This window comes from Oncorhynchus gorbuscha, linkage group LG13, assembly GCF_021184085.1.
Source record: "Oncorhynchus gorbuscha isolate QuinsamMale2020 ecotype Even-year linkage group LG13, OgorEven_v1.0, whole genome shotgun sequence".
NCBI classification, from domain to species: domain Eukaryota; kingdom Metazoa; phylum Chordata; class Actinopteri; order Salmoniformes; family Salmonidae; genus Oncorhynchus; species Oncorhynchus gorbuscha.
This window is the reverse complement of record NC_060185.1, coordinates 69170233-69182646: the sequence shown is the minus strand read 5'-3', so window position 1 is coordinate 69182646 and position 12414 is coordinate 69170233. Positions and strand designations below refer to the sequence as shown.

The following is a 12414-nucleotide window of genomic DNA, read 5'->3' as shown; positions in this document are numbered from 1 at the left end:
GATGTTTTGCCTACGTCAGTAATCTCTACGGCCATAGGTTTACACACCACGTGGTCTCCTCCTGCTTCACGGAATTACATAACGTTTGCCCAATTACAACATTCTTGTGTTGATTTATCTATTTACTATTGGAGGTCAGTGTAAATTGGAGGCGGATCGTTCTCGATCGGGAAGGGGGTGTGAGTGTGAGGGGATTCGATTAATTTGTCCCGGGCGTCAGGGAAGATGTGTTTTGAATGGATGAACGTTGATTCCATTCGTTTTGGAACCGGGCATGAGCCAGGAGCCCCGTTCAAAACCGTCTCAAAACAAACGTCACGTAATTAGGACGTGGAGTAATGCGTAGGATTGATTTAGATAAAAACTCTATCTTCTTTCCCAAACAACATTCTAACATATATTTAATGGAAATGAGATGTGGTATGTTTCTGAACGAAGCACCATGTTGCCTGGTTGACAACATGACCGAGCAACTCAGATTACTGTTCGAGTTGAGTTGCGCTCCTCCCTCGCCGCTTTTGCCCGTCGACGTCACCGGCCATAGACGGTGCCCAGCCGTTCAGATTAATAGAATCCGCCCTGTGTGTTTTGTGCTCAGATGAAAATGGCGTCCCGAAGCGATCGCTTTAACTTATCGCACAATAACACGGATAACAAACTACACAGCTAAAATTATATAAAATGGATACCAACTTCAAGGATAACCCATAAAAGCAGTTCTACAGGACAACGTATAGACCACAACAACCCCGGGAGTTATTTCAGTGGTACAGTGAAAATAATAGCATTTTCCCAATAGTAAGCTAGATAATGTAAGTTACATGGCTAGCTAACGGTAGCTAGCTAGCGGGCTAACGTTCCGTGAATGAAGTCGCTAGTTATTGTACATATTTTAAAGAAATGCCCCACAAATGTAGCCTAACATGGCTACTGCGTTCGAACAGGAGATAACCACACACACACACACATGTATTCTCGAAAGTTAGCTAGTTAACGTTAGCTGCCAGAACGTTGCTGGCTAAGATTCACTCTAGCTAGCCAGCCAGTTAACAACAGCGTCTGCTGCAAGTCGGTCAGTTCTGTACCATAAGCCAAGCACAACCATCGAACTCACTGGTTTTGTTGCAAGTAAAATTCGAATTGGTTGCTAAATATTTTTGCTGTTTAGGTAAAAGAATAACGTTAGTTGGCTATCAACGTTATCGATTGTTTCTAGGGTTAGGTAGGTTAGTGCTTTGGGCCAGTTACCTAAAGTTTGCTGGATCGAATCCCTGAGCTGACAAGGTAAACATATGTCGTTCTGTCCTTGATCAAGGCAGTTAACCCACTGGTCCCCAGTAGGCCGTCATTGTAAATAAGAATTTGTTTTTAACTGACTTGCCTAGTGAAATACAAAAACCCTAGCTAGCCTATATTAGCAATGTAGCCAAATGAACGTTAGTAGCTGATAACCAGCTAGAAGGAGTTACGCTATTCATCGATAATTTTGTCGCTAACTATAGAACTATATAATTATTGGTCCTATATTATCTGGCAAACTGTCAATCCAAGTGCCAGAACTTTTACAGGTATTTTATCTTCATATTCCTAAACCTGTCTCATTGCATACCTAGGTTATGGAAGACCAAAACCCTCGTTACAGCAAGCGCTTGGTAAGTAGTTAACGTTCGTTTTACCAGATATGTTTAGGCATACTAACTTAACCAATATACTTCTGGAGTTGGCCAAGTTGCACTATTTTGCAAGTGTACAATAAGACAATTATAGTTTCCTTAATCAAAACCACATTTGCATCGTTAACGAGCTCAATCAATAGATAGTGTTGCTTATTTGTTGGCATGACGGAATACTGAATGTGTGTCAGTAGGTTCAATTTCACTAGTGTTGTCCTACTTGAAAATGCTTACTCGTGTACCTTACATTACGTTTAACTTTTTTTTGTCCTCGTGCAGTGACTCATTTAGAGCAGAGGACATCATTCAGTAAAATGTATTTTAGAAGTCCTTTTTACGTCCGTAGTTGTCACAAAGTGCTTATCCAGATCCCCAGCATAAAACCCCAAGGGCCAAGGACATGTATTCAATTGTGACACAGCTATCCTTTGTAGAACCATTAGGCCATTCTAAGGGGTGTGATTTTGTTTTATCTGCTGTCATTAAAAACAATCCATAGAATTATAGATAATAATGGAATGTTGTCTTGTGTCTTTCAAACTGTGGTTAAATCAATATATGAGAATGGATCAGTCCAGCTGAGTAGGAAACAGCATGCTTGGTGTTTTGAGTAGAGAGATGGTTGGGGGGGGGGGTGAATGGGGTTGTTGTGCTGGACCCATCTGTCAAGCCAAACTATGAGAGGATAGGGGGAATGGGGTCGTAGTAGGATAAGCCCCTCCTGTGATGCCCATACGGACCATTAAGTGACTGAATGACTCATCTGTAAATCTTTCTGTTATGAATCTATATAGGGCTGGGTGATATGGGCAAAAAATATCACAATGTTACATTTTTTTATTTTTTATGTTTTTGAATAATAAAAGTTCAAACTTTGCTTGGAGTTGTGCATCCTACTTGGGTTGGCAACACATGCATTGTAAGTGATTTCAATGGGGCTTTCACCATTCTGATTGGGTTATGCTGTTCAATCAAACTTCAACCAAAAGTTGATCTCATTTGAGTTCATTTCCACACTGCCATGTTGGGCTGCATGATATGGGCAAAAAATAAATGAGGCCTTATTTTGAACCAAATATTGCAATTGCTCTTTAAATCAAAACACTTGGGTGAACTGTTGAAATCATGGAAATAGGATTATTCTAATTCTATAGTTAGAATGTAATAGTGGGCACTTCGAATACAGTGTTTGACAAAAAATGAAAAAGCCAGGGAGGCGTTTGTATGATTAAGAATTATAATACTATCAGGATCTCTATGGAGGTGTAATTGTGACAGGGTAGGAACCGAAGTGTTTACCAGAGGGGTGGCACCCTATAATCTTTGGCTACATTAAATGTTTTCTCTTCACTTATTCGTATCAGATTTAGAAGATACTGTTGTACAAACAACATGCTGATATAGGCCTACACCAGCACTGGTATCGGCTGTATTAGCTAGCTATGTTTGCTCTGACTGACTCTAAATTTATTAGCTAGCTAACACATTTTATTTTAGTCACAACTTGCTAAGAAAAGGTCAACTAGCTGCTTGGAGACCGAAAGATACACAAACTAATAGTGTAATTATAGAACGTCTGTGGATTTATATTAAGTACAGAGTGGAAAGCAGCATCGATGTTGTCGTCATATCAGGGATTTTATATTTTTTAAATAATATCATCTTTGAGAAATGAACAATCAGCTAAAAAAAAGCTAGGAAAGTCGGGGAGAATCGAAACTTCCCAAAACAATTAGTTTAGCAGTACGTTTGTTATTATGTTTTAACAAAATAACATCTGCTGTCATTAAAAACAATCCATAGAATTATAGATAATAATGGAATGTTGTCTCGTTTGAATAATGTTTGAACATTATAACACAGCAAAATAACACAGCATTAGCCATGGCCACATGCATAGAATTGCTGGAAATTAGCTTAAAAACAGCTAAGTTCTCTCAGCTTCAATGACATATTTACAATTGCAGAATATTAGCTTAAAAACTGCAAGATTTTCTCTCAGCTCTATGGCAAAATGTGTAGAATACAGGAAATTAGCTTTCAAACTGAAACAATTTCTCTGTTACATGGAGAAATTTGTAGAATTGAAGGACATTTGCATAAGTATTACAAATGTCTCTACACCGCCAAGATGGGGACCTCTAAAATTGTCTCTAAAGTCCAGCTGGACTGATTGGGCCCATTGCTCGCCCACCACCTAAGCCCCTTTTTGATCCAGAAAAAAACCCTGCATATTGTTGCATCTGCTGCATTGACCATGCAGACCGAAGAGTGAACAGTCAAAAAACTGCCAGATTTTTACATATGTATGGTCTCAGGAGAAAACTCATTCAAAATGATACAACAAGTTGAGTTTCTGCCTTGTGTCACTAGCGTACAGGGACGCGGCGGCGCTACCAGGATGACGGGATCTCGGACGATGAGATTGAGGGAAAGAGGACGTTTGACCTGGATGAGAAGCTGCAGAGTGACAGGTTCAACTCTTACCTGGTTAAACACATGGATGGAAAAGGTCGGGTCAAACCACGCTGTAATATCCCTTAGAGGCATTAACCATGTTTCTCTTATGTTGTGATGATCTTGATCTGGAAAAAACGTTTTTTTTTTATCTGGCAAAAAATCATGTCCCTAATTATGGTGTATTCTATTTTTTTGATTACTCTTGGTGTGCCTACCCTGCATTGTCTATAACGTGTTTCTCTGCAGACTTCACATTCGAGTACATCCAGAGGGAGGGGCTGAGAGACCCTATCGTCTTTGAGAAAAAAGATGGCCTCGGCTTAGAGTAGGTCACGCTTCTTTCTAATTATCTAACCGACCTTCCTCACTGCATATCTGTGCCTGGATAGAAATATAACAGTTGGTTCACTCTGATTTTCCAGATGTATTTAATAACCTCTCTCTTTCGCTCTCTCACGCTCTCATTCTTTCAGGATGCCAGACTCTGATTTCAGTGTGAGTGATGTCAAGCTGTTTGTAGGTAAGGTCCAAACTATGAACACTATGAACTCACAGTTGCTGATTTCAACTGATGTAACAGTGCTGCAGCCCTGTGAACAATATTCCCTGCCCCTTGCCTGTCTCCCTCTCTCATAGGCAGTCGGAGGATGGTTGACGTTATGGATGTGACCACTCAGAAGGGCATCGAGATGTCCATGGCCCAATGGCGGCGGTACTACGAGACCCCGCCCTCGGAGCGAGATAAGCTCTATAACGTCATCAGCCTGGAGTTCAGTCACACCAAGCTGGAGAACCTGGTGAAACGACCCGCCTCGGTAAGAGACACACGCAAACCAGAAGACCTTGTCAGACACCTCAGCTTGAAAGTTATACACACATAACACCAAACTATCACATGGCAAGCTTGGGAGTCTGACCATTGTAAACGCTGGGCTATCACTTCCACAGAGCCCTGGACAGTCAGTGATGTATGTCTTTATTGTCCTTTTCTCCCCAGGTGGATTTGATAGACTGGGTGGACAACATGTGGCCAAGGCACCTAAAGGAGAGACAGAGAGACTCAACCAACTCCATAATAGAAATGCAGTATCCCAAAGTGCAGAAGTGAGTCCCGTGCCTTTACATGGCCTTCCTCCCTCATATACTCAACCACACTGATTAATTCTACCCCATGCAGTGTTTGTGGGTGGAAGCATGAGTTTATTACATTGTTTCAGTGCTGGTTGATGTTGGATGTAAAGATGTATTTTCTTCCCTCTATCTCTCTCTTTCAGGTACTGTCTGATGAGTGTTCAGGGCTGCTTCACAGACTTCCACGTTGACTTTGGCGGTACGTCGGTCTGGTACCACATCCTGCGGGGGGGAAAGGTGAGACAACACCCAGGAGAAGTAGAGCCTTGATGTGTCACATTTGAATCACCACAGAATTTATTAGAACATAATTTATCCCTGACCAAGATGGCTGCCATTATCAGCACAGTCTAGAGTTATGAAGGTTTAAGACATATGCCAATTTAGACAGAGATACAATAAAATACTATCTCACTCTTCAACCCTGACCTCTGACCTCCTGTAGGTGTTTTGGCTTATCCCGCCCACACCCCAGAACTTGGAGCTGTATGAGAACTGGGTGTTGTCAGGGAAACAGGGAGACATTTTCCTCGGGGACAAGGCCCAGGACTGTCAGAGGATAGAACTGAAGCAGGGATACACCTTCATGATCCCCTCCGGTACGTACACACACACTGAGACGTACCCTCAGACACACCCGGACACAGACATTCCAACACAAAAATAATCTAACCTACCCAACTGCCTAGGCTGGATCCATGCTGTGTACACCCCTGAGGACACACTGGTGTTTGGAGGAAACTTCCTCCACAGCTTCAACATCCCCATGCAGCTCAACATCTACAACATTGAGGACCGCACACGAGTGAGTACTGTACCCTACTGCACACTGTAACACTACTGTACCGTAACACACTACTGTATTGCAGATCCATGAGTTTGGATGAGTACTACTTGATTAGGGGGAAAATGAATTGTTGACTTCCAATATCTCATGTGTACTGCTGTCCTTGTCCCCTCTCCAGGTCCCGGCTAAGTTCCGATACCCCTTCTACTATGAGATGTGCTGGTACGTGTTGGAAAGATACCTCTACTGCCTGACCAACACCTCCCACCTCACCCCCGACTTCCAGAAGCACTCACTTGGTGTTGGTGAGTACACCATTTGTTTCCCCTCCTTATCTTTTCTCTCAATATTAATTCCTCTGAGTTTATCCTTCTGTCAGGTCTGACCCGTGAAGACTCTGAGAACAAACTCAACGGCCATGTGAAAAATGGCACAGAGGAAAAGAAAGAGGGAGACAATGATAAGGAAGAAAAGGAGGAGGAAAGTGAGACCAAGGTCAAAATGGAAGAGTCTGATGACGATTCCTTCCCCCTTCCCGGTGCCACTAAGCCGGGGGTGAGAGTAAACCTGACTCCCCTGGAGCTGGAGGGGCTGTGGAACCTGCTGGGGAAGCTGGAGGAGCTGCCGACCCACAAAAAGTGTGTCCCCGCAGGCATCCGTAATGCCCCCGCCCTGCTCCATGACATACGTGTGGGTACAATACACCAGTCTACAATATAATAATGTATTATTTAGCAGTTGCTTTCATCTATAGCCACTTTCAGTAGTGCATGCATACATTGTATGGTTAGCCCCAGCAGGAATCAAACCCATGATCCTGAGGTTGCAACTGAGCTACACAGGATGTTTCTATGGCTGCACTAGCTATTTACATCAGTCTCTGGCTACGTTTCAATATCCACACTAGCATACAACTTCCCGTGCATGGCCAATAGCTTAATTCTAAATGGTATGCTACTGTAGATTTTGGAATGGTACCTATTAGTATCCAGCTGTCTGCATCCATTTGTAATCTGCTCAGTCAAGTCTTGCATGTTTTTTTATTTAACTAGGCAAGTCAGTTAAAAATAAATTATTATTTTACAATGACGGCCTACCCCTGCCAAACCCTCCCCTAACCCGGACGACACTGGGCCAATTGTGCGCCATCCTATGGGACTCCCGATCATGGCTGGTTGGGATACAGTGAGACATGATCCTGACATGGCTAATGTTCTGCTGTTTTCAGGCTCTTCTGGAGGAACACTGCAACGATGACCCCAAGCTGTCTTATACCGGAAAGCCCATTGTCAAGTGGCCCAAGAGGGTGAGCCTTAGAGCACATGCCTCTCATACACACATTCAAATATCCACTTAACATACAGGTGTCATACATTTACTCACCAGAGTCAAGGTCTCAACAACACAGAGACAGACTAACTTTCCAGTCTCCTCTCCCCCCTCCACAGCCCTCGTGGTACCAGCCCCCTCCACCCTCAGTGGTATACCGTCCTCGTCTCGCCATGCCCCACAAGGCTGTGGTCCCGCGCCCTGCCAAGCCCACCTCTATCTCGGCTCTGAGACGTAGGCGTGTGCGCTGCAAACACTGTGCAGCCTGCCAGAGGAAGGAGTGCGGCGAATGCAACTTCTGCAAAGATATGAGGAGGTTCGGAGGACCCGGGCGTATGAAGAAGGGCTGCATGATGAGGCAGTGTCTCGCTGTGAGTAGCCAGTGCAGTGCCTTCCTACTCAGAGAGAGAGGTGTGTAGTATATTGACCCTGGTCTCTCCCCGTCTCCAGCCTGGCCTGCCTAACTCAGCGGTGTGTGCTCTGTGTGGAGCTGGCCAGGGGAAACAGGAGTGTTCAGACGAAAGCCCCTCCTCCACAACCCTCATGGAATGCTCCAACTGTGCTCAGATCGCCCACCCCGACTGCATCAAGGTGACCAGGCCTCGCACTAGCAGATACATGTATAGCTGTACTACAATCCACATGGAAAATCCTTCTTGTGCAACATACTTCCATTACACATTTTCTTAACAATGTATGTATCCCACACAACTCAAATGGCCCTTACTGATGTGATGATTTGAGGTGTTATGGCTGTATATAATAGTCCTCTGTGTGTATGGCAGGTGTTATAACTGTTGTTAATTCTCTCTCAGGTTCCTGGGGAGGGCAGGATCAACAAGGACCTGCCCAGCTGCTGGGAGTGTCCCAAATGTTACCAGGGCAAAGAAGGATCTTCATCGGAGGTACCCCAACTCTTACTCTTCCTCTCCATTTCTCAGTCTGTCTCTCTCTTCCTCTATGTCCCTATAAGACAATACCCATCTACTCTATTGATACCCATTTAGTGATCATAATGATGCCCCCTGTCTCACTCTCGGTCTCAGTCGTCCAGCAGTGAGGACAGCATGGCGTCTACAGGTTCTCTCTCTACGTCAAATCATGCCCACCGAGAGGGGATAGGAGATGGGGAGGCATGCAGTGGGATGAGGAAGAGCCGACGTGGCAGACCCCCCCTGACATCCTCTCTGTCCCAGCGGAGAGTGCCCCCTCCCTCTCAGAGGCTGTTACTGCAGCAACAACAAAACAGGAAGAGAGCCGGAGCGCTGGAGCTTCGACTCAGGAAGAGGGTGAGGGGGGAGGGGGTTGCTAGAGTGCGTTTTTGTTTAGAGGTCTGTGTTAAAGCTCTACATCTATTGTACAATCATTCCTCACCACAAAGTAATCTCTTAAATCTCTTTCTACTCTTTGTTGCAGATCAAACTGGAGCGCAGCAAAATCTTACAATCGGTAAGCACATGCAGTCCTATTTTAAAGCACAGTACTTCTCCAAACCAGTGCATGATTATTCAAACCAAAGCACTGTTTATTCCATTTACCCATTATCCTCTACAGAAGCAGACGTTGTCTCTGGAGCGTTCTCCTAAGCTCCTGTGCTCCCAGGGTCTAGCCCACCTCCAGAGAGGGGTGTCCTCTCGCCTCCGCTCCCCTGTTGGCAGACTGTCCCGGGGCCGTGGGTCCTTCAGAGGCTCCCCTTACCGCTCCCCTACAGGGGCTCGCCTCCATCCCCACCAACTCTCCCTCAGCCTGGCCCCTGCAGGCAGGGGAGAGGGGAACAGGGAGCGAGGGAGTGGGAGAGGAGTACGGCTCAGAGGAGGAGCTGCAGGGAGAGGAAGAAGAGGACAGAGACACGGAGGAGCAGAGGAAGAGAGTGATAGCAGCAGTAGTAGCAGCAGCAGCACCAGCAGCAGCAGCAGCAGTAGTAGTAGTAGTAGTGGTAGTGATGAGGAGAGGGAGAACGGCGTGCGGGCCAGACGGAACAAAGAGAACCGACCACAGAGACGAGGAAGAGGAGCAGCCAAAGAAGATGAGGAAGAGGAACAGAGTGAAGAGTCCAACCAAAACGGAGAAGAAGAGATGGATGAAGACGGGGGGGAAGGAGGACAGGCACAGACGGAGCCACCAGTCCTCGTAGTGTCGGACCTTACCGACGAGCTCATGAAAGGCTCGTATCTCACAGTAACCCTACAGCCGTCGAGGGCCAAACGTGATCCGGGGGCCATTGTCCCGAAACTGGAGGCTGCAGTCGCCCCCCGCCCTGCCCCTCCCGGCCAGAGTTGCATCCAACGCAAGAACCTGGCCCGACCACCCCTCAGGAACCACGCCCCAGACCCCTACGCTGCACCCTTGCACTCAGACACACACACACGGGGCTCCCATCCAGACGAGAGGAGAATGAGGCCAGGCAGAACAGAGAGAACAGACAACAGCGCTTCCTCCTCCTCTCCTGTTCTTCCTCTACGCCTCCCTCTGTCGGCTTTACAGGATGGGGGGAGGGAAGTGGCGAATGGAGGGAGTGAGCCGGGCTGTGAGAGGGAGGTATGGGTATCTGTCTTCCGTTACCTGACTCGTGCCGAACTTTGTGTCTGCATGGCCGTCTGCAAGAACTGGCACAAATGGTAAGAGACAAAAACTATTTAAATGCATTTTATACACACACACACTATGAATGTGTCTGCATGCACAAGAGTGTATAGGAGCTCAATAACCAATTAAAACGTGTGTGTGTGTGTGTTCTCGTGTAGGAGCTTGGATAAGAGGCTGTGGATGCGGGTCGATCTGAGCGTGTCTAAATCCATCAGTCCTCAAGCTCTGTCAGGTATCATCAAACGCCAACCAGTCACCCTGGACCTCTCCTGGACCTCCATCTCCAAGAAACAACTCACCTGGCTCATCAACCGCCTGCCTGGTACACACACACACAGTCATGCCACCAAACATGTCCTCACACACTTGGACAACTACTCACTCTGGAGATGTAACTTATTCTCTCTCCGACTCAGGGTTGAAGGATCTCATGTTGTCTGGCTGTTCCTGGTCTTCAATTTCGGCTCTTAGCTCGCCCGGTTGCCCCCTCCTGCGCACGCTGGACCTTCGATGGGCCGACGGGATCAAAGACGGACAGATCAGGGACCTGCTCAACCCACCAGGTGAGACAACACATCCTGCCCCTTTCCTCCACCGTTTTCTGTTTTGAGTTAAATACTGTTTGGATAAATCCCTTGTCATACCAAATGAATTATCTGCGTCCCGCTGGAGTCCACAGCAGACAGATATTTTCTATTTTTTTTCCCCTTCCACCGCCTTCCTCCTGTCACCTCTCTTTCTCCTCTGCCCCCCCCCCCCTCTTCTCACCCTAATTACTGTTTACCCCTACCCCATCTCTCTCTAGGTTGTGATAACCGCAGTCAGCTGAGGAACATGCAGTCTTTCCGTCTGGCGGGGCTGGAGATCAGTGACTCTACTCTGAGGCTGGTGATCAGACACATGCCCCTGCTGACCCGTCTGGACCTGTCCCACTGTGGAGCCCTCACTGACCAGTCCATCAACCTTCTCACTGCTGTGGGCTCCTCCACACGCAACACACTCACCGAGCTCAACCTGGGGGGTAAGACTTTGACTCACGCATACACAGCCATAGCTGAGACTTGGAGCAGTGTGCACACACGATTGTGACTAGTACTTGATATTGAGTTGTTGTTAGTGTTGAGCCCCGGTCTCTATCTCCCAGGCTGCAGTAAGCTGACAGACTCGTGTCTGCGGTACCTCCGCCGGCTTTCCTGCCTCTCCCTGCTGGACCTGCGGGAATGCAAGAGTGTGTCCCGCAAAGCCTGTGAGGCCTTCATCTCTGAGCTGTCTGTCAACACCCTCTACTGCCTATCTGAAGACAAACTGATCCAGAGGATATCCTAGAGCCTGCCGCCTCTGTCTGGGACAGAGGATACAGGGAGAGGTTGGGGACATCTGTGTGACAAGAGAAAAGACTGTAGGACAGGGAGGCTTAAAAGCACCTGCTGCCTCTGAAGGGAGCAGGAATGGAAAGCACTTAGTTACTGCGCACTTAGTGGGAGCAGGATTTCTTTCCAGTTGTGTGTGTGTGTGTGTGTGTATGTATATATATATATATATTTTACTAAACCAGACAAGAGACTCAGGAGTTTGAGTTTAGGCGCCTACGCTGCATGATTTAGTTGGGGTGGGAAGTGGATTCCATGATATGTGGAGGGGAGAGGTTAGACGGGTTCTTGTGAGGGTGGCAGGAGATTGTGGGGTGGGTTCTTCTCTTCACCCTGGGAGTTCTAAGGCTGTCTTTAACCAAAGGTGTTGGCTGTGGACTAACTCCTCCAGGAGTACTCTGGTCAGGTCACCCCACCCTGAGACAGAGGGGCGCAGACAAGGGATTCGGGGAAGGTGCGAGGGCAATCGACATGGTGACCAGACCACTCCTAAATAAGGACGGGGTATGAATGAAATGGGGTGGAAGGGGCGGAGACAGGGTAAATGGCGCGATCTCAAACAACCGTTAGAATTCAGGTGCTATCACTCCCAAAACTCCCTGTTTTGTACAAATATCAATCTATGACAACCGTCTCTATTCTAGGAAATACCCTTCAGCCTACTTTGATGCATTTTCTGTTTCCCATGGATAAAATGTGAGTTCCCTTTACAGTTTATTTTTACTTGATAAGACTCAGTGTATAAATGTAATATTTGCTGTCATTATTCTGTCCTGTTACCCTTCGGTCTAGTGCTTCTGAGGGATCCTTCTTTTCCTTCCCACCTTGCCACATCTAAAAAATAATATAAATATATACTTTTGTGTAAATGTGTTTCCCTCTGTTAGATGACAAAAAAAACCTGTAGCATTGTAATTATTTTCAGAAGCTTTTTCACTTAATTTGTTATTAAATAAATTAAAAAGAGAAAATTAAAGGTTAACTGTTCCAGATGTATGTGTTTTTTGGGTTGTTTGAGTGCTGAGATTGAGAACGGGACCACAAATGTGCACTCTGCAGAACCTAATTTCACAATTGG

General features: G+C 46.2%; 1 protein-coding gene across 2 annotated transcripts; it reads left to right on the top strand.

Moving 5' to 3' along the window:
• Positions 1–586: 586 nt before the first annotated feature.
• Positions 587–12326, top strand: kdm2ab (lysine (K)-specific demethylase 2Ab). Of its 2 annotated transcripts, none has more exons than XM_046295525.1 (23): positions 587–767; positions 1614–1652; positions 4047–4185; positions 4380–4458; positions 4607–4653; positions 4770–4948; positions 5131–5237; positions 5408–5501; positions 5710–5863; positions 5954–6069; positions 6230–6356; positions 6431–6741; positions 7280–7357; positions 7500–7751; positions 7831–7971; positions 8196–8285; positions 8427–8669; positions 8797–8829; positions 8935–9998; positions 10125–10288; positions 10383–10529; positions 10772–10987; positions 11111–12326. In XM_046295525.1, the coding sequence occupies exons 2-23, from the start codon at positions 1617–1619 to the stop codon at positions 11290–11292; spliced, it is 3999 nt and encodes a 1332-aa protein (XP_046151481.1). In that variant the 5' UTR covers positions 587–767; positions 1614–1616; the 3' UTR covers positions 11293–12326. The 2 variants fall into 2 exon arrangements, with proteins under 2 accessions (XP_046151481.1, XP_046151482.1); XM_046295526.1 differs by lacking the exon at positions 587–767 and adding an exon at positions 812–1284.
• Positions 12327–12414: the final 88 nt, after the last annotated feature.